This window comes from Acanthisitta chloris, unplaced genomic scaffold, assembly GCF_000695815.1.
Source record: "Acanthisitta chloris isolate BGI_N310 unplaced genomic scaffold, ASM69581v1 scaffold1240, whole genome shotgun sequence".
In the NCBI taxonomy this organism is placed as follows: domain Eukaryota; kingdom Metazoa; phylum Chordata; class Aves; order Passeriformes; family Acanthisittidae; genus Acanthisitta; species Acanthisitta chloris.
Genome location: NW_008653185.1, coordinates 6,827 through 27,238, shown reverse-complemented (window position 1 = coordinate 27,238; position 20,412 = coordinate 6,827). Strand labels below are relative to the sequence as shown.

General features: G+C 50.5%; 1 protein-coding gene across 1 annotated transcript in view; it reads left to right on the top strand.

The window, feature by feature from the left end:
• The window catches only part of LOC103807008 (discoidin domain-containing receptor 2-like), a 32,301-nt gene extending 25,882 nt beyond the window's left edge, over nt 1-6,419 (top strand). Inside the window, exons 14-16 of the mRNA XM_009079729.1 lie at nt 2,637-2,871; nt 5,024-5,173; nt 6,279-6,419. Coding sequence (XP_009077977.1) covers nt 2,637-2,871; nt 5,024-5,173; nt 6,279-6,419 — 526 coding nt within the window. The remainder of the gene's footprint in view (nt 1-2,636; nt 2,872-5,023; nt 5,174-6,278) is intronic.
• The last annotated feature ends 13,993 nt before the right edge of the window (nt 6,420-20,412 follow it).

Below are 20,412 nucleotides of genomic sequence, written 5' to 3'. Positions count from 1 at the left end.
GGAATTTTGGGATGAAACTGAAGAATGTCTCTTAGGCTTCTAAGAAGGTTCATATGTTCTCTGGATGTCTGAAAAATACTACATGAGGGGAGCTGTGTGTGGAGCTTCACTAAGGAAAGATTTCATCAGCTAACAGGAGGAGAATGTTTGGCAAAGAAAACCATTTTCTGTCAGTGGTGGCACTTGTTTCCCTCCTCAGTGGAAGGATTAAATCTGACAAAAGCATCTCTGCTATTGCAGAAATCCTTTCCTCAGAGGAGAGTTGTGTAGGGCTAACATACTCTGCTTGATGAAGAACCCTGCCCTGATCAGAGGCTGCAGCACTGCTGGGCCTTTGGCATGTTCCTCTCCAAAGGATTAGATGGATTTGTAGTCCAGGCATGAGGCAGTGAGGCAGAGCCAGGTCTGATGTGCTGGACAGGAGATGGCTGAGTCTTTCCATGTCCAGACACTGCCAGTACCTGTCAGTGGTCCTGTTGGGAGGGTTAACCTGACATCCTGCAGTCAGGACATGCCAGGAGCTGTAGGATGAGAGAGGATTTGTGTCTGAGAAGAGACACATTTCAGCTCTCTCCAGTCTCCTGCCCTTTCTGCACATCTGAAACATCATTCTTTAGATTTGTGGCTTTTTTTTTCCCCTGGTTAAAGCCTCAAAATGTGCTTTCTTCTTTATCTCCTCTGGCTTCTCATCTGACTTCAGCACTGTCACTCACATTGTTATTCCTTAGTTTCCATTACTTGGCTCTACTTCTAGTTTTTCATTCTCTCCTGCTGATCCTTCAGCCTCTTCTTTTGTCCCTTCCAGCCAGACAGTGTCACATTAGAGGCAGACAGTCCAGCTAGCTCAGGTAGCTGTCTGTAGAGGGGTTGTTTACTGACATGAATCCCCTGCCAAAGTGAGCAGCTTGGCTCTGCTGGTGCCTGTGATGTCTCACTGACGTGGCAAGGTCCAGCCAGCCCACCTGTCTCTCCAGACCAGTGTTTGGTGCATCAAACGTGGTGAGCAGCCCTTTCCTGCAGAGAGCTCACACATTCTTCAGTCCTTATGGCTCTTTGGTGTTTGAAATGCATCTCCTTGCTTGTCTCTCTGCTGTCTATTGATCACAGAATCATTAAGGTTGGAAAAGCCCTCCAAGGTGGACTCCAATCACTCCCCAGCACTGCCAAGGCCTCCACTAAACCATGTCCCCAAGTGCCACATCTACATGTCTTTTAAATCCCTCCAGGGATGGTGACTCCACCACTGCCCTGGGCAGTGTGTTCCAATGCCTAACCACCATTTCAATGAGGAAATTTTCCCTAATATCCAACCTAAATCTCCTCTGGCACAACTTGAGGCCGTTTCCTCTTGTCCTGTTACTGGAGAAAAGACCAACCCCCACCTGGCTATTACTTTCTCCAGACTGAGCCTCCCCAGCTGCTTCTCCAGCAGCTTCAGGTCAGCCTTTCCAAGGAAGATTTTTGGGGTGCTGGCCCTCAGGCACGATGACAAGTCTGCTGAGAGGCATCTCCTGTCCTGCCCCTCTGCATGGAACCCTGTGGAGCTGGCTGAGCAGGGGGGCAGGAGCCAAAAGAAGCTGCTGATGGGACCCTCCCAGGGTGCAGGTGGGACAGGAAAGACAAGGCTGCTCAGATGGGAAGAGCAGCAGCCCCAGGCAGGGACAGAACTGCAGCTGAGCAGGGTGAAGGGAGAATGTGGGATCTTAGAGGCTTTGCCCACTCCTATGCCACAAGCCAACAACCAGGTGAACAGAGGACAGGTGGGTGGCAGAGCTCCTCCTCTGGGGCCACAACAGGCACACCTAGATCAGGAGGAGCATTGAGCTGACTCTGGGACTGGGCACAGTGTCACCCAGCTGGGTTGTGGTGTTCACCATGTGGAAGGGCTGGGAGGGGGGTGGTGCCCTGACCCTCCTGCCAGGGCTCTGCTGGGGTCAGGGGCTGCCTCTGAATCCTGTGCATTAATCATAGCAATAGCTTAGCTACTGATTATAATAGATAATTGCATCTGTTATCACTAGATGAGTTACAGTATTGTCATTTAGGTAACAGACCACAGAGTAACGGTGTGTGGAGAACACTGAGAGTTTGGTGGTCCAAACTCTGTGAATGATGCTATTAATGCCATTTCATTTTGCTAATGGAGGAATTATATTATTATATTAGATGGAAAATGCACCTGTTTATATTTTCAGTGATGTTTGAGATATTTTATTTAAAAGTAAGCTCTCTTCAGTGTGAAGTGACACTTATGTTAATACAACCTGCAGTAGAGGTGGTGTTTGAAATACCAGGCCAAGCAGCTCCTGTGATATGAGATTCTGAGGTTGTACAGCTTAATTTTTCATGTCTCTCTGCAAAACGTCAATGCTTTGATGCATGAGCTCTTTGAAAATGTTTGATATTGAAAAAAAAAGTCTAAAGGATGTCATATTGTGATGGCCTGAATGTCAGGGACAGCTTGTCTGATCCTGCTTAGTCACCTCAGGAGTTTGGCCTAGCCTGGCAGGGGAAGCTGTTCCTACCCTGAAATGAGACAGTTTAGTTCTGACAGGTCACTGTAACACACCAAATGCAATAAAGAGTTGAGTGTGAGGAACTGCACTGATTTTCCTTTCTGTTTTCCCTGTGTGCAGCCACTCCAACCTGCTGTACATGGCCACCCAGATTGCCTCTGGGATGAAGTACTTGGCATCTCTGAACTTTGTGCACAGAGATCTGGCAACTCGGAACTGTCTGGTGGGGAACAACTACACCATCAAGATTGCAGACTTTGGCATGAGCAGGAATCTCTACAGTGGGGATTACTACCGGATCCAGGGAAGAGCTGTGCTGCCCATACGCTGGATGGCCTGGGAAAGCATCCTGCTGGTAGGGACTGCACAGAGCCATTCTGGCTTCCTTCCTCAGATTTTCCTTGTGCCCCTGAAACAGTAACACAGGTCTGTGTGACAGTGCTTACAGCATCACAGTGTGTGCTGCAACTGGCCCCAGGTGGGAGGTCCATTGGGTTGTGTTGGACATAACTCGTATCTTGGGAAAGGAGAGTGTCCTTGTAAATACAGCACAGGTCATGGAATGGTTTGGGTTGGAAGTGACCTTTGAAGGTCATCTAGTCTACTCTCTTGCCCTGAACAGGGACACCTTCCACTAGCCCTGGTTGTTCCAAGCCCCATCCAACCTGGCCTGCAACACTTCCAGGGGTGGAGGAGCCACAGCTGCTCTGGGCAACCTGTGCCAGTGCCTCAGCACCTCACAGGGAAGAATTTCTTCCCAGTATCCCACCTATCCCTGCCCTCTGGCAGTGTGAACCATTCCCTGTGTCCTGTCCCTCCAGGCCCTTGTCCCAAGTCCCTCTGCAGCTCTCTTGGAGCCCCTTGAGGCACTGAAAGGGGCTCTAAGGTCTCCCTAGAGCCTTTTCTTCCCCAAACTGAACACTCCCAGCTCTCCCAGCCTGGGTCCATGGCAGAGATACTCCAGCCCTTGGAGCATCTCCGTGGCCTCCTCTGGACTTGCTCTAGCAGCTCCACATCCTTCTGATGTTGGTGCCCCAGAGTTGGAGGCAGCACTACAGGTGAGGTCTCAGCCCTCACCTGCTGCCCACACTGTGGGATGAGCACAGCACACAGGGAGCTCTGGGCTGGGTCATGTCCAGCCTCTCACCCACCAGCACCCCCAAGTCCTTCTCCCCAGGGCTGCTCTCCATCCCTTCATCATCAGCCTGGATAGATCCAGGGGGTTGCCTTGACCCAAGTGCAGCACCAGCATTTTGTCTTGTTAACCTCATGACATTCCCAAGGGCCACTTGAGCTATCCAGGTCCCTCTGGATGCCATCCCTGCCCTCAGCCCTCATCTGGGGCCTGATTTCTGTTCTGTGCCTGGCATTCAGGATTCCTGCTCCTGCTGGAATAGTAAGGAAATTGCCTCTCTGTGCTTCTTACCCCAGCTGGGAAGCTGAGAAAGGGGCAGAGACAAAACTTCTGAAGTCTCAAGTGCTGAGCCTGGTTTTGAGCTTGGGATGTTGTTTTGTATTTAAGGGTCCTGCTGTCTCCCCTCAGGACATTGTTCCACAGCCCAAATACATCCAAATGGAGGCAGTCTCCTTGGTTGGAGAGATCACTTGTTGATACTTCCTTACAACACACTCTCTGAGTACCCAGAAAAACTGTAGTTACCTCCGCTATAAAGACTGCCAGGCCTAAGCTTTCCTAAATTCACCTTCTTTTTTGGTTGCAGCTGCATCTAAACCGTAAGTCACTCCCATCTTCCTTGTGTGAACATCTTCCAAACCTTGACAGACTGCAAGGGTTGCCAGATAAGCCTGGGTAATGTGAGGCTTGGATGTTTGCTGCCCAAACAGGCCCTCCAGCCCCCAAGTGTTTTCAGTTATTTTCTGAGCAATCGTCTTGTTGCTTCTCCAGGAACACATTGTTCCAAACACAGCCAGTTTGGGCACATTTTTGGAGACACAAAACAGGGACAGCAAGCAGAGACTGTCACTGACTTCTTACATGTGCAAAGATCAAAATTATCTTGGGCCTTTCTCTCAAAGTCTGGAGTCTGCCCTGGCTCTGCCCTCACCCCGAGGGCTCTGCTTCCCCATCAAAGGCTCTTCTGCATGCACTGCTGGTTTGGGTGGAGGTAGGCAGTGGCTGTCTGCCCCCACTCCAGATCATTTCCCTACTGCTGCAAACACAGACTGGCTCAGGAGGGACAGAAATCTGTGGCTTTCTCTGGAACCTGCTCCCTGCTGCAAGAGGTTTGCCCCAGTGAAAACTGCACCTTAGAGCTGTCCTATGGGTCCCACACACTGCTCCTGCCCCTCAAACAGCCATGTCATGCCTCAGTCCCTTTGTGCATTGCACAGAGCAGTTCACCTGCTCTGCTGGTTCTTTTTGGAGCATTTTCTCAGGTGTGACTCCTGCATACTCCTATTTAGCTGCACATGGTGCAGACTGAGATGGGTTTTGCTGAATGTGCACTGTGAACAACCTGTGCTTACAAGATCCTTTCTGTCCACAGGGCAAGTTCACCACAGCCAGTGATGTCTGGGCATTTGGGGTCACCCTCTGGGAGATGTTTGTCCTGTGCAAGGAACAGCCTTACAGCCTCCTCTCGGATGAGCAAGTCATTGAGAACACAGGAGAGTTCTTCCGGAGCCAGGGTAGGCAGGTAAGGAAGCCAACATGACTCCTTCCTTCACTTGAGCTGGTCCCATCCAGGTGGATGTTTCCAGAGCCTTTCTGCTGGCCTTACCTTGTCTGCAAAAGTCTCTGCTTGTACTGCTACTCATCTTCTCACATGGGTCACACCTCTCTTCCCCTTTATCTGGGTTCATTCCATCAGTTTTCCTCTCTTGGAGTCCCTCTTTCCTCTCTTGGGCCCTGTCCAGTGCTTCTTTAAGTCACTTCACTCTGCCCTGTCCTTAGTTTTTCCAGGCTCTCCTACACAATCTTCTTGCTCTTCTCCTTGAGGAAGGAGGAGTTGTTATTCCCAGGGATTACATACTCCCTGTAGTATCTCCACATATGCCAAGAAGGTGTTGGCCATCTCCCATTGCTGAAGGGCTTGTCTGTGTCATTCTGTCCCCTCTCCCTCCCAGGCAGGACTATGCACTCCACTCTGCTGCCCTCAGCAGATCCCAGTGATGAGGCAGAACACTCCATCTCCTCAGTACCCAAACCAGTGAAGTGCCAGTTCAGAACATTTACCTGTTCTCCCAAAATTCACCTGTAGCACCAAAGAATTCAGGGCAATAAAATGTTTATTCCCTGTCTCCCAAATGCTAATGATTTAGTGAAGAGCCTAGAAGATGAAATGAGTGGGGGGAAAAAAAGATCATTCTGCCAAGCTGTGCTGTAGATAAGCTCTAAAAGGTGTTTTTTCTGTCTCTGCTAACAAGCTGTCACGGTGCTTAGAATTCCTCATGGGTTGTCTACGGTGAGTCGAAAGCATTTGGATTTTATTGTGGTCAGTTTGGTTTGTGTTTTGCTGTCTCTTGGAAGACAAATCCCTCTGAAGCATTCATGTTTTCTGGGGGACAAAGGCCTGTTTTGTGACCAGCTCATCAGACAAGTTGGCAAAGTGTCCGTGGTGCTGTTTGAGGTGGCGTCGAGGCTCCGTCCAGGCTGCACTGCCAGGCTCAGGCTGAATGGGCTTCCCATGTTGCATGGTGGCTGTCTTGTAAACCCAGAGTGAAACTGGCTTTTGGTGTTAGTGAAAGCTCAGCTCTTTTTTGAGAACCCCACTGAAATAGCTGTAACTCTCTTCCTTTCAGATCTATCTCTCCCAGACTCCTCTGTGTCCTAACCCTGTGTTCGACCTGATGTTGAAGTGCTGGAGCAGGGACATAAAAGATCGTCCCACCTTTGACATGATTCATCACTTCCTGCTAGAGCAAATGGAGTCAAACATTTGACTGCAGAAAAGGAGACAAACTGTTGAGCACAGAGTGACTTTGGGGTCTCTTTGCCTGTACCTCACAGAAGATGGGTCAGGCCACCTTGCTCCCCTCCCCTGACTGGGCCGTGGCAGCTGCTCATTCTATTGGCCATGGTCTGACACACAGGACCAGAGGATCTCACTTGGTTGAAAAATCATCTCCTCTTCTGAATCATTTCCTGGGAATACTGTGAGAGGGGGTTTGTTGGATACCCACACACCTTTGGGCAAAAGGAATGAGGAAAACTTGGAGGGACTCGGAGCTCTCTCCTGGGTGGAAGAGCAGGCGCCGGGCGGTGAGAGCTCTACCACTCAAGAACAGCTTCTAGAAGGAAAGACTTGAGCCTTCTGGAGCTATTCCATTGAATCAGATGGAAGTCTTGTGCACATTAGCAAGTGTTTCTGTGTGCTCTTGCTACAGACAATAGTGAGAGACTAGAAGCATCTGGAGCTGGGAGATGGTTTGAGGGACTTGGGAACTGACGGAGCATTGAGCAACCCTTTGGGAGTAACACTGCCAGGGTCTACAGAGGATGCTGAAACAAGAGTCCAAGATCATGTTCTGTTTTCCTGTGGTTGTCAAGCACTGCTTTGGTTATATATGTGCATTTTCCCCACACTGGATTTTTTTTTTTGTCTAGAAAAAACTAATTTTGAAGATGAATGTTAAAGGTCATGGGAAGGTCATAAGAGCTTCCTCTGACCTACAAATTAAGGTTAGGGTAGGGAGTTTGTATTGAGAAGTAGCTGATACTGTACTACTGTCACTATGTAGATTTATTAACCTAATGAACTTGTAGCCACAATGGACTGATGTGCAATTAATCCTGTATAAGTACCCATCAATATGAGATCTCTGTTACGTGTGAGAGGGAGCTCAGGTTTGGTGAAACCTGATGGCTGAGAGCCAAGCCCTCTGTGTCACTTGTCACAGCTCACACAGGAGGGACAGGAGCAGCATGTGGGTCACCCCTGGCACATGTGTGTCCATTCACATGTGTGTGTGGTGTCAGAGGTTCCTCTCCAGGTCTGCAGCAGGTTTGTGCTATCAGCTGGGCAGGTGCCCTCACTGCCACGGTCACGTCCCCACAGTGTGGGTGTGCCCTTTGGTTTGGGTGCTCCATGCCATGCAGAGCTGGTCACCCATTGAACTTGGGATTGGCTTGTGTGTCTTGTGTCATGTCACAAATGGCTCATTCTCTAGAGGGTTTTAGAGGGCTCTGAAATCCATTTGGAGTGAGTTAGAGAATTCAGCTTGTTTCTACAATAAATCCTTTGTGGATTTACCAGGTGCCTGGGGAATACTCTGCTGTTCCCTCTCTAATTGTTTAGCAAGGACCAAACCAAATACTTCATGAACTGGGAGAAGATGAAAGCTCAGCACTTGGCTTTCTTTTCAGCAGCATCCAGCATAGTATGTATTTCCAGTAAAGATGATAATTTTTATCATAGCCACAAGCATAGCTCACTTGTCTGTGCTGTGAGAGGGCACTGCTGAGAGGGACTGTCAGCACAGTGACAACACAAGGGTAATTGTGTTGAGAGAAAAACTCTTCTTCTGAATTGGCAGATGCCAGGACGGAGCGTGGCAAGGCTGTGTCTGCTCCCCAGGCAGAACAAACTCCCTTGTGAAGTGCCCCAGCCACAGCTCCCTCAGCAGGGCTGTGCCTAGCTCTCCTGTCCTGTCCTGCTGCAGACCCAGCCCAGGGGCTGTGTGGGGTGTCCCTGTCTGAGCTGCTCCTCTGAGCCCCTTTGAGGAGCCACGGGGCCCAAGTCATCTCATCTCCCTGCAAGGACTGCCCAGGCTCAGATGAATCTCCCCCTCAAACAGGTATTTCATTCCCCTTTGGAGGGGCCTGGGGTGAGCTGTGTTCCCTGTCTGGTGCTGGGCACTGGGAGTCAGAGCCCGTGGGTTCCTGCTGCAGCCTGTTGGGTACTCTCACCTGGCAAAACCACACAGGTGTCTTATTTCTGGAGTATTTCTACCCTGTCCCAGAAAATGTACCCAGGTAACCCCCAGGTGTGTGTGTGGTGTCCTGTACTCAGCACAGGGAGCTCCCAGAGCTCTGTGGTGTCACCTGGATGGGCTCTGCTGTGCCTCTGTCACGTCAGGACAGCTGTTCCTCCGCTGACATGTTGACATACAAAGTTTCTCTCATATCAATAAATTCTAATGATAACCTTGACAAAATGAATTTCTACTTTTTTACCTGTCTGCCCTGATATTTCGGTCTGATTGTTCAGTAGCCCTGGTAAGTGTATGACCTACAGGTTTGGAGGGTTCAGCCACCAGCCAGTTAGAAAGAGCTTTGAGGGAGTTCTGGAAATGAGGGAAAGGTGCTGGGCTGATGGAACATGGACCAGACTGTATTGGTGTTGTATTTCAGTAAGCTTTTTCATCTCAGTATTAAAATCAGATGATTTAGGCTGGGAGGAGCCTGTGTAGGTCCCTTATCAACCTGCCCTTTAGAAGCTGAGCTACTTTCAAAGCTCCCCTGGGGTGCCTCTGGGCTTTGAAAGTCTCCAAGGTTGGAGATGTCACCCCTGACCCTGTCCCAGGGCTGTTCTGTGCCCATAAAGGAGAACTTTTTCCTTGTGTCTGGTGAGATTTCCCCTTGTATCTTATGCCTGTTCCCTCTAGGTCTTTCACTGTGCACCTCTGAGAAGAACCTTCATACCCCTGGCAGACCCATCCACCCTGCAGACCTGGAGCTGCTGGTCAGGTTTGCCCCTCCTCAGAGCTCAGGTACTTGGGCAAACTCAAATACATTTTCTAAAGCCTGGAAATACCAGATCTCTCAGTCTAGGCACCAAGGGCAAGAATCAAAGCAGCACTTTTATCTCCTCAGATACAATTTTGGGTGGAGTATAGGCACCTAAACAGGTGAGAGCAACCTGTAAGTGTTCAACAGATTGCCCAGGAAGGTGGGGGATGCCCCATACCTAGAAGTGTTCAAGGTCAGGTTGGATAAGGCTCTGAAGTAGTTGAAGATATCTCTACTCACTGCAGGGGGGTTGGCCTACATAGGCTTGAAAGGTCCTTTCCAAACCCAAAATATTCTATGATTTCTGGTAAGTAGCTTTGACACCCTAAAATGGTTCTGCAGCCACATGGCTGAGCTCTTCAAGGCCATGAGGGACTTTGGCAGGGAACCAGGCTGGTGGCTGGTAGTGGAGTTGGTGGAAATGATGTTGGTGCTATGTTTAGCACATAGCTATGTTTGGCATGGGGGGGCTGTTTGACTTGAGGACATTCTGGGCACAGTGGCTCTGGGAAGCCAGGAAAGCTGGGGAGGGACTTTTTGTAGGGGCATGTGGTGGTGGGAGCAGGTTTAGAATAGATATTAGGAAGAAACTCCTCCCTGTGAGGGTGGTGAGACACTGGCACAGGTTTCCCAGGGGAGCTATGGCTGCTCCATCCCTGGGAGTGTTCCAGGCCAGGTTGGATGGGGCTTGGAGCAACCTGGGCTGGTGGAAGGTGTCCCTGCCCATGGCAGGGAGTGGGATGAGATGAGCTTTAAGGTCCTTCCAACCCAAACCATTGTAGGGTTCTAGGCTGCTCACTAAACAGGAGCTCTGTGTTCTGGGCCTACCTTCAGCTGGAAAGGGGAGAAACCCACCACACACAAGACATGACCATATGATGTTTGGAATGGGAACAACCTTTATCCTGCTTGAAGCAGGGAAGGATCACATCCCCAAGCAGCCAGCCTGAGAGGGCAGTGAGGAGGAGGGTTGAGCCTTCCACTGCAGCTTGGTGAATTCCTGAACCTCTGCCTTGAGGTTTCATTGACAGAAGCAGGTCCTGTGGCCTGGTGTGTGCTTTCAGCACTGGCCTGACCAGGCACACACAGCTGAGCTCTCCTGAGGTGTGTGTGTTGGGCAAGAACTGTGCCATGGACATGTATTTGTGCTGGGGCTGCTTCTGGAGAACATCTGGCACTGCTGTCCCCAGGGCTCTGAGCCTTCAGGAAACCTGACAAGTGCTATAAAATGTCTGTGCTCATCCAAAATCTCCAGGTGGGAGAACAAAAAGCTGTGTCCAGAGCAACGTGAGATGTGTGCTGCAGATGGAACCCTGTCAGGTGGTGACATCAGAGGTTCCCTTGGCAACAGCAGCAAACTGCCTCTCCTTCCCCCCACAACCACCAAGAGCTGCAGTGTCACCATGGCAGCCTTCAAGAACAACAACATCTACATTCCAAGCCCTCACTACATCCCGGGGTAAGTTCTAAAGTTCATCCAAAATGTCCATTTCCAATGCAAATTGCTCTGGATCATGGAGTGTTTATAACATCCAAAATGTCCATTTCCAATGCAAATCGCTCTGGATCATGGAGTGTTTATGATTCACGGTGGTTTGGGTTTCTCTGAAAGACACTCTCAAATATTCCCTGTAGCAGTGCTCTGGGGGAGACAGAGCTCCAGGAGAAGCACCACCTTACAGCAGACTATAATTACTGACCATAGTACATTGAGGGCAAAGCCAAAATTGTTGTTCTTACCCATTTTTGTTTCTATGTAAGCTGCCAAACATTACCAGAGCTACTGTGCAGGGTTTGGCTTCCAAGCTGTTGTGATTTTTGCATCAAGGATGTTTAAAAGTCTCTTTGGAGTAAATAGTTGCCCAGCATGACAGGCTCTGGTCAGTGGGTTAGAGCCCAGTGCTGCTGCTGGAAGGAGTCAGGGGCTGGGGATGCTGGGGATCTAGGCCACGTGTAGTTAGATTTCTTTCCAGAGCTTTTTGTAGCATTCTTCTCTAAAGGCTTGGAAAGAAGAAACCAAACTGCCATGGGTAAAGAGGTGATGAGTTACAGGTGAGAAGGGAAGACATGAAGAGCAGAAATGAGGGATCAGTTTCAGGATGAATAGAGGAGTTGTGTGAGATGTGATCTATGAGATGTGTGAATGTGCTGGGAAGGGCTGGGCAGCCCCGAGGGAAAAACAGCTGCTGTTGGTACAAAATCACTGGGATTAGCCCAGCCTGAGGCCAGCCCTGATGGGCATCAGGAGGGGCTGCTGCTGGACCAGACTGAGCTCTGGCACGGGGAATGCCATCCAGGCAGGGCGGGCACAGGCAGGAGGCAGTTCTCAAGGCACAGACAGAGAGTGGACTATGTTTCCTTCCTTAACTCTGCTCCTGCAGTGATTAGTCCTTCCCATCACAGCGACATGCAGGATTTTTCCATTACTGAGCTCTGTCCCTTCCCACTTATATAAGCTCTGGGGTTGTTTTTTTAGCACGTTTGCATTGCTGTGCCCATCTGACCACTGTGATGTGTTACTCCATGTGTGCTGTCAAAGCTGTGCTTTGGCAGCAGCTTGGGAAAGATGGGGAGCAGGAAGGAAGGGGCTGTATACCCCCCCCAAAAGCCTCAAAACCTTCCCTTGCTCACCTCTGCCTGCAGGCAGCTCCCCCAGGAGCAGCTCCAAGCCCCAGGACTGACACAGCAGCTGGGGCTGCTCCTCTCCAGAGCTGCTGCAGCCTCTGAAGGCAGGAGGAGGAGGAGGAACTAGATGCTGCTGCTGCATTTCTCAGTGCTGTGCAGCCTTGTGGTGTCCCCTTAAGCCCTTGAGGTGCCTCTGAGGGTGCTGCTTTGCATCTGCTTTGGGTGGCTGAGGGCAAGGAGGAGCAGTCTGAAAGGCATCACCAGGGCTTGGGCTCCATGGCCTGCAGACAGTCCTCCCTGTGTGGGTTGCCAGCTGGAGGAGGGGGAAGGTGGCACATCACAGCATCTCTCTGGTTATGCCAGTGAACCCACAAACACAATGAGGGCACCAAAGCTGTTTGCTGCTACTTGGGTCAGCTGTAACCCTACGTGGTTACAGCAGCAGGTTGAAAATGCCACCACAGTGCTCAAGAGAAGCCTAAACCCAGTGGGTGGGATGGTTTGGGAAATAGTGCACAGGGAAAGGATCAACCCATGAATCCTTGGCACTGAGCACAGCCTTGCCCACCCTGTCCTGGCTCTGCAGAGCTGAGAAAGGTTTGGAGCCAGGCGAGGATGGGCCTGGGGCCAGAGCTCTTCCCTGGCGACCAGGGAGGCAGAGCAGGTTTGGGTGACACAGTCTGGGGAGTGGTGATGGGAGAGATAGGGCTGAGCAAGAGCAGAGTGAAGTGGGGCTCAGCCTGGGGCAGGTGTGTTGCTCCCTGCTCACAGGGAGGCCTGAGAGTGGCTGCAGCAGTGAACTGCTGAAACAGAGGATCCCTCGGGGTTCTCAGCCAAAACCCCCAGCTCAAGGGGCTGAACTGCCCTGCTGGGGCTGCTCCCTTCCCCAGGCTCCTATCAGCAGCACCTGTAATTCCCTCTGTGGCAGTTCCCTTCTCCCTGCACCTAGACTGACTCGCTGAGCTCCTCAGGTTACTCCTGGTTAATTGCTGGGGAAGGGAATCCTTTCTCAGCCCAACCATTATTTTGTTCATGATCAAAATCCCTCCGGCCAGCCTGTAATTATTCAGGCTGTGTCATTTGTGCTCTTGCTCAGCTTTATCGTCCTGGAGTTGCTTTCCCATGTTGGAAACCTTATGGAAAATCCATGGGGATGAGCCACTGAGCTGCTGGGGAGGGACCCTGCATGCAAAGTGGGAGAACCTGCCAAGTGTGAATGCACAGCTCTGCTCACTGCTGGTGAAACTATTTGGAAGGGAAAGTACTTATTCATCATCTTATGATCCTCATGCATCATCTGGCTTTATCCCTGGATCCACACTGGGCTCATTGATTGAATGTTTCTGGCTGCCCATTGCCTCTGGCAGCTCTACCTTTCTTCAGTGCTGGAATAACATCACCAGTAGGAAATGTGAGAGTGGGACAGCTAAGGTTTCTGCTGGTGGCTGAGAGCAGAGTCAGAGCTCCAGCACCTGCCCTGCCCTCGGCCACAGAGAAGTGACACTGGCATGGGGGCAGAGCAGTGCCTCACCACACACCCTGCACAGAGATCCCAGAAAACCTGAGCCATGGATGTTCCTGGGGCTGAGCAGCCTCCTGCCCCTGCCTCCCCCTGCCAGCCCTGGGGGGCTCCTGAGCCCAGTCCTGCTCCTCACCACGAGTGCAGAGGCACAGAGGGTACAAGGAAGGAATCTCTTCTTTTTGAGTGTAGAACAAGAGACACTTGGAATTTCCTAGTTACTGTATGGAGCAGAGAAGGGTTGCAGAATTTACAACTGGTGCACGTTTAACTGGAAATGACATTTTAACTGGGGCTGTGGATGTTGGCAGTGGTGAAGTGACCTCAGCCAATGCTTTGCTCCTGCTGTGAGTTTCCAGTTTGTGGGTACTGTGGATGTTGGCAGTGGTGAAGTGACTTCAGCCAATGCTTTGCGCCTGCTGTGAGTTTCCAGTTTGTGGGTGCTGCTCCCTGGCCTGGTCCCCTGTTCCTCCACCCACCCAAGCACAAGCCTGTGCCTATCCAGGCCTGGGAATCCGTTCGATGCTGACATGTGGAGCAGACACACCTGCCTGGCTTCACGTGGAGCCACACGTGTCTTGGTGCTCCCCTCGTGCTGCTCCAGCACCAGCAACTCATTCACACAGGCACAGCCCCTCCAGTCACCTTCCCTGGGCCTGTGCATTCCTAGCACATGAGTTCCTGGACATGATTTTTCCAGCCTGCAAAAGCTCTACAGCAAATTTGCACTGCCAGAAAGCAGGATTAGGTGGAATATTGGGAAGGAATTCTTCCCTGTGAGGTGCTGAGGCACTGGCACAGGTTGCCCAGAGAAGCTGTGGCTGCTCCATCCCTGGGAGTGTTCCAGGCCAGGCAGGATGGGGCTTGGAGCAACCTGGGCTGGTGGAAGGTGTCCCTGCCCATGGACAAGAACAAGATGAGCTTTTAACATCTCTCCCAGCCCAAACCAGTATGGGATTATCCTACCAGTGGACACCTTCCACTGCCACCTCAGTGATGGTTCTTTCTGGTTTCCTCCTCAGCTATGGGGGTCATGTCCCTATGTTGAACTATGAGTTTGGACAAAGCTATGGCAGACTCACCCACAAGCTGCTGACAGATGCTAAGGTGTGGAAGGGCTCTCGCTCCTTGCTGGCACCACTGCACAAACAGAAGGCTGTCAAAGAATTCCATCAGATTCAGCATGATGTGCCGCCTTCCCTCGCTGGACATCCAGGTGAGCAGAGCCTGCGTCTTGTCCCTTCACCAGGATGGACCCTGCTAATGAGCACAGGGTCAGTCACCACCAGTGGGGTCTGTGCCCATCCTTGATAGGCTCCTGGGTGAAATGGGATGTTTTCCTTGGAGCAATCATAGCTCTGGTGTAGGAGCACAGACTTCTGGAGAGCAGCACTGTGAGGAGTTGGAGCTCTGGGTTTCAGCTCATGAGGACTGGGATTCTCACATTGGTGTTCTGTGGAAAGGAGGACTTTAGTTCCCAGGTTATCTTCAGTTAGATGAACATAAGTGATTTTATGGCATATTATGAATTCACTCCCCAATTCCTCCACGTTCCTCTTGTGGTTTAACTCTGGTTGGCAGCTGAGCCCCACAAATCCAAAATATGGACTGTATTAGCTGCTACAGAGACAATGACCTCTATCCCAGTCAAACCCAGCACAATTCCACAGGCTACAATCCCTGTTTCTGGGGAAGGTCAGCTCTCCCACCCCCAGGTGACACCAATCTGCCCCTGGGGAGCTGTCCCCTCATGCCATGCTTTGGGGACACGTTTGCCACGTGGCTGAGCTGTAGCTCTTGCAGACACCCTGCACAGTGGAGCCAGTCCCCTCCAGGCTGAACACAGGGATAGTGTGCCCATGTGGGATGTGGGTCTTTATTTCCCTGGCAATGGCCATGCCAAAGTGATGCTTCCCCATTTCTCACTGTGGGAACTCATGCCATGTAGTTTCTTGCAAGCTTTTGGCCTCTCTGTCCACCCTGGCCCGGTTCTCCAGGATCCAGGTCTGCACTACACAGGTGATGTTTACAGGCTTCATTCCTGGACCTTTACATTTGTGTTTCCTTAGACCAAAATAGAGTTTGGTTGGACCCAACTAACCAGTTGACTCAGTTGCTCTCTCATTATCCTGTCCTCATTCTTCTTCTCTCCTCACCCTTTATGTCATCTGCCAATGTTGGCAGTTGGGAGCTCACGTTTGCTGCTCCTTGGTGCGATGCTGAAGGACATGGCCATGGGGAGCCACACCTTGCTCTGCTGATAACTTCATCAACAGCTCCTGCTGTCACTGCATGGTCCTTGAAACCCTGCCCTGCATTATTCTGGGTGGTTTAAGTGTTGGAGATCAAAGAGCTCGAGGCAATGTTGGGTCTGTGGTTGCCTTTAGCAAACTTGAAGATTTTTTTCAAGGTTTGTTTTTGGTAAAGCCTTGTTGATGGGCACCAAGTACTTTGCTGGTTTCTAGCAGTTGTTTTCTGGCTGGAAGCAAGGTCAGGCTCTGCTGGGTGGGGATATCTTCCCTCTGATGACCAGTGGCAGGACCCAAGGGAACAGCAAGGAGCTGTGTCAGGGAAGGTTTAGGTTGGATGTTAGGCAAAAGCTCTTGCAGAAAGGGGAAAATTTTGAGCCAGGACAGAATAAAAGTCTCTGGGACTCATGGAATCATTGTTGTTTTCTGGCTGGAAGCAAGGTCAGGCTCTGCTGGGTGGGGATATCTTCCCTCTGATGACCAGTGGCAGGACCCAAGGGAACAGCAAGGAGCTGTGTCAGGGAAGGTTTAGGTTGGATGTTAGGCAAAAGCTCTTGCAGAAAGGGGAAAATTTTGAGCCAGGACAGAATAAAAGTCTCTGGGACTCATGGAATCATTCAGAAAAGATGTCCCTGAGTTGATTCAGCCCCTTAACAAGAGGCTCAAACCCTGACTATTTCAGATCTCCTCCAGGCACTACACAATGCCCTTTCTCAACCCTCAATTCAAAGGGTTGCTCAAGGCTCATCCAACTTGGCTTGGAAAGAGCATCAAGTCCAACCAGTAACTCAGCACTGCAGATGAACTGAGGCTCTGCAGATGGAGCCTTTGCTGGGAGATGCTGCCTCATCCCTGGGGCTCTGCACTGGGATGCAGATGTCCTCGCAAGAGGAGGTCAGGGGAAGGCAGTGATGACCAGAGGGTGGAAAAGAATGACCTATGAGCACAAAAATGGAAGGAATTTGGTTTGTTTAAGACTGACATAGTAACAGTTTTCCAATAAGGAAAAGGTGGCTGTGCACTGGGAGAGTAATTCCTCTGCAGAGGAGGGAGAGATGAGCTTCACTGCTGGCACAGAGCACGAGGAAGTGCCTGGGCTGGGGGTCACACAGGGCACCAGGGGAGCCACTTTGGGGGCATTTCTATGGGAAAGTCAGACAAGTTTCTGAGCTCAGCTGTTCCTGTGGAGTCTCAGGCCCCAGGGTTCCATCCCAGGCTCACAGTGGAGACATTTAACATGGATTTAAGAGCTGTTTTTCCAGCCAGCTTTACAGTGACCCTTTCCTCAGTGAGCTGTGATGGTGCCAGCACGAGGATTCCCGGGGGCTGTTTGGGGTGGGCTGAGACAGCCACATGCAGTTAAAGACACATTAGTTTTCCCCCTTTACTGCTTTCTACCTTTGCTGATGATATTTTACAGTTCAGATGACACAAAAAATGTTAAGTTTATTTTATTATTATATATTACATCGATATCATATAACTATATTCATGTATTCTAAGTAAAATAAGTATATATTTGGTTTATTATTATAGTTTATTTCAGTATTTTCTTTAGTTAACTAGTATTTGTGCAGGTTTTCTGTGCAGGTTGGTGTAGGGGATGGAGCTGATGGCACTCACAGCCCATGGGATGTGCAGGGAATGGACTTGATGATCCTTATGGTCCATTCCAGCTTGAGCTATGATCCTATACCACTGACCTCCAGGCTCCTTCCCTGCCCTGCAGAGGGGCATGGAGAGCTGAGGTTCAGCACAATGGGAATCCCTCATCCTCCCTGAGCTACTCCTTTCCCCTCACTCAGTGTCTGTCCCACAGGCTACACTCCCTATGAGACTGCAAGAGACTCTCCTGACCTGCTCCTCGGGCCAACACCTCTCCCAGCGAGGCCAAGGCCAGCAGAGGACGAGCCCATGGTGATGCACATGGACCACACTTACTGTCAACATCCCAACAAGAACATCCTGCCCACAAGGCTGCCCCAGAGCTGCCCAGGTCCTGAGGGAAAAGAGTTTGAAGCTAGACAGCTGGTGAGTGGTCTTGGGTGGGAAAGGTATGTGGTGAGGGATGGGGATTGGAGAGTGATGTGATGGAACTTATGGAGCAAGTCCAGAGGAGGCCACAAAGCTGATGAGAGCACTGAAGCTCCTTTCCTATGAGGACAGGCTGAGGGAGTTGGGGCTGTTCAGCCTGGAGAAGAGAAGGTTGTGTGGAGACCTCAGAGCAACCTGCCAGGAGCTGAAGGGGCTCCAGGGAAGCTGCAGAGGGACTCTGGGTTAGGAACTGCAGGGACAGGACAAGGAGCAATGGGGATACATTGAAAGAGGGAAATTTGGATTAGATCTCAGGAGGAAGTTTTTGCTGTGGTGAGACACTGTCCCAGGTTGCCCAGGGAGGCTGTGGCTGCCCCAAGCCTGGCAGTGTTCACAGCCAGGTTGGCTAAAGCCTTGAGCAACCTGTTCTGGTGGGAGGTGTCCCTGCCCAGGGCAGGGGGTTGGGGCTGGATGAGCTCTAAGCTCCATTCCAACCCCTTCACATGCTATGGAAGCATGAAGGGATCTCCTTGGTGCAGGGGTGTGAGCAGAAAATTTCATATGGATGTGGATGGCAAGAATGGAAAGCCTAGAGCGTCATGTAGAGAAAGATCAGATCACAAATGTTTCCAGAAGTAGCAAATCTACTACATCTTCAGGAAAATGGTGCATTTGTTAATTATTCTTCCTAACCAACAAAGCTTAACTTGTCATTTGGTTGGGTTTAGCTTCCATCTGGGTCGCTGGTGTTACAGTGTGCTGGGCAGCCAGGCCTGTGCTTCCTTCTGTGCCCTGGGAGCCCTGATGCTGCTCCCTCCTCCTCCTCCTCCTCCTTCTCCTGAAAAGAGATCACTCCTTTGGCTTTGTGCTGCTTTCTGACCCTGGATCTGCTCCCACCTGAATTTCCCACCATTGTTACCCCTCATTGAAACCTATGGACTGGGATTTGCCTGTGGAGCTGTTCTGCATGGCACAGCTGCTCTCTGGGGAAGGGGCTCCACATCTTTTTGAGCCCCTTATTCCTTCTGGAGGCAGTGCCAGTGCTCATCACGTTCCAGCAGCTGTGGCTCTGCAAATCCCCTGGAGGCAGAGATTAGAGGTTTGACGTATGGAGTCAAAAGCTGGCTGAAACCTATGGACTGGGATTTGCCTGTGGAGCTGTTCTGCATGGCACAGCTGCTCTCTGGGGAAGGGGCTCCACATCTTTTTGAGCCCCTTATTCCTTCTGGAGGCAGTGCCAGTGCTCATCACGTTCCAGCAGCTGTGGCTCTGCAAATCCCCTGGAGGCAGAGATTAGAGGTTTGACGTATGGAGTCAAAAGCTGGCTTTAAATCCCAATTTTTTCCTGCACCTTGCCCTCACAAACAGATTTGCAGAGGAATTCAGTGCCCAAATCTCCTGTTGCTCTCCCTGGGGATTTTGCAAACCTTTGCAAGGTCTACTACTTGTTCATCTAGTAATTTGGCTTTACCAGCAACCCTTGGAGTAGCTCTCGGTGTAAAGCTGGGGAGAACTGGAAATGGCAGTTGCCATTCCCAGGTTCTGGCAGTGATTTAAGCAGTGGAGCCAAAGGATGAAGCAGGTTGAACTGGTGTTTATTTTATTTCTCCTTTTATTTCGAGCGTGTACAAAGTGAAGGTGTGAGACTGCCAGGAGAGGCTGAAACTGAGGATGTGGAGGATGATTATCCATGGCCAATACTAGCTATTCCAAAAATGATCAGAGAGAAAGTCATTTCAGGTAAGAGAGAAGGAGGTCATGTCATCCTTCTGCCCTACACAGAAACCTCAGAGGCATTAACCAGCTTGTTTGAACACTCTAGAATGAAAAATGCCCCCAGACCTTTCCATGCAAGGGCAATTCTTTGGGATGCTGTCACCCCTGGGGATGTCACACGTGGGCAGGTGGAAGGGATTCAGGAGCCACCTCAGTTCCCTGCAGCTGTGGGGCTAAGCTCTAGAACGTGAGGAGAGATGGACCATGGGCTCCACCACAGCAGCTCAGTGAGCAGCTGCTCCTGCTGAGGGAGTTAGTTCTGTCCGAGAAGACACTTTTCCAAATCACCAGATCCATACACAGTGGTGTTTGGCACCACCAGAAAGGTATAAACCCTGGAGCTTCCCCACTCTCCTTGGAAGAATGTTCCTCTGCAGCAGGAGAACTGTGGCATGTGATGGGCTGAGCTCCCCTCAAGGGTCCAACTCCAGCAGGTGGGATAATCCACAGGGATCACAACATTTCAGTCCTAAAGAGAGAGCATCCAGGACAAGTTTATCCCTCTCCAAAGCATTCTTTTGGAAGGAGGGAGTTTTGGCAGCTTTTAGGTTCTACCTCGTTATGTTCTATGTAGTTTTAGACTTTGTAAAGGTTCTGTTCTGGAAATTTGTTGACTGGGCAGAGCAGATGAAGCAGAAAGGTTGGACATGTGGTTGTTAGGCCCTGAGTGTGTATTAAACTGGGTGAGAACATTACAGAGCTGTTGAGGTGAAAAACAGGCCATAAGAAAATGAGATGGTTGTTGGCATCTCATGGAGACCAACAAAAATCAGTTCAGCTCATGGAGTTTTTCTCAGGAACCATACAAAAACTTCTTTGAGAGAAGATACTTCACATGTAAGAGTTAATTTTACAATTCAAATGGATTCATTTTTCCTTCCTATACCCAGAGATTTCATATACATCCCACCCAGCCTCTTCCACTTCCAGACTGGTGGATCCCTAAATCATAGAACTAGCTGGGTAGGAAAACACCTCCAAGAGAATCAGTCCAACCCTACC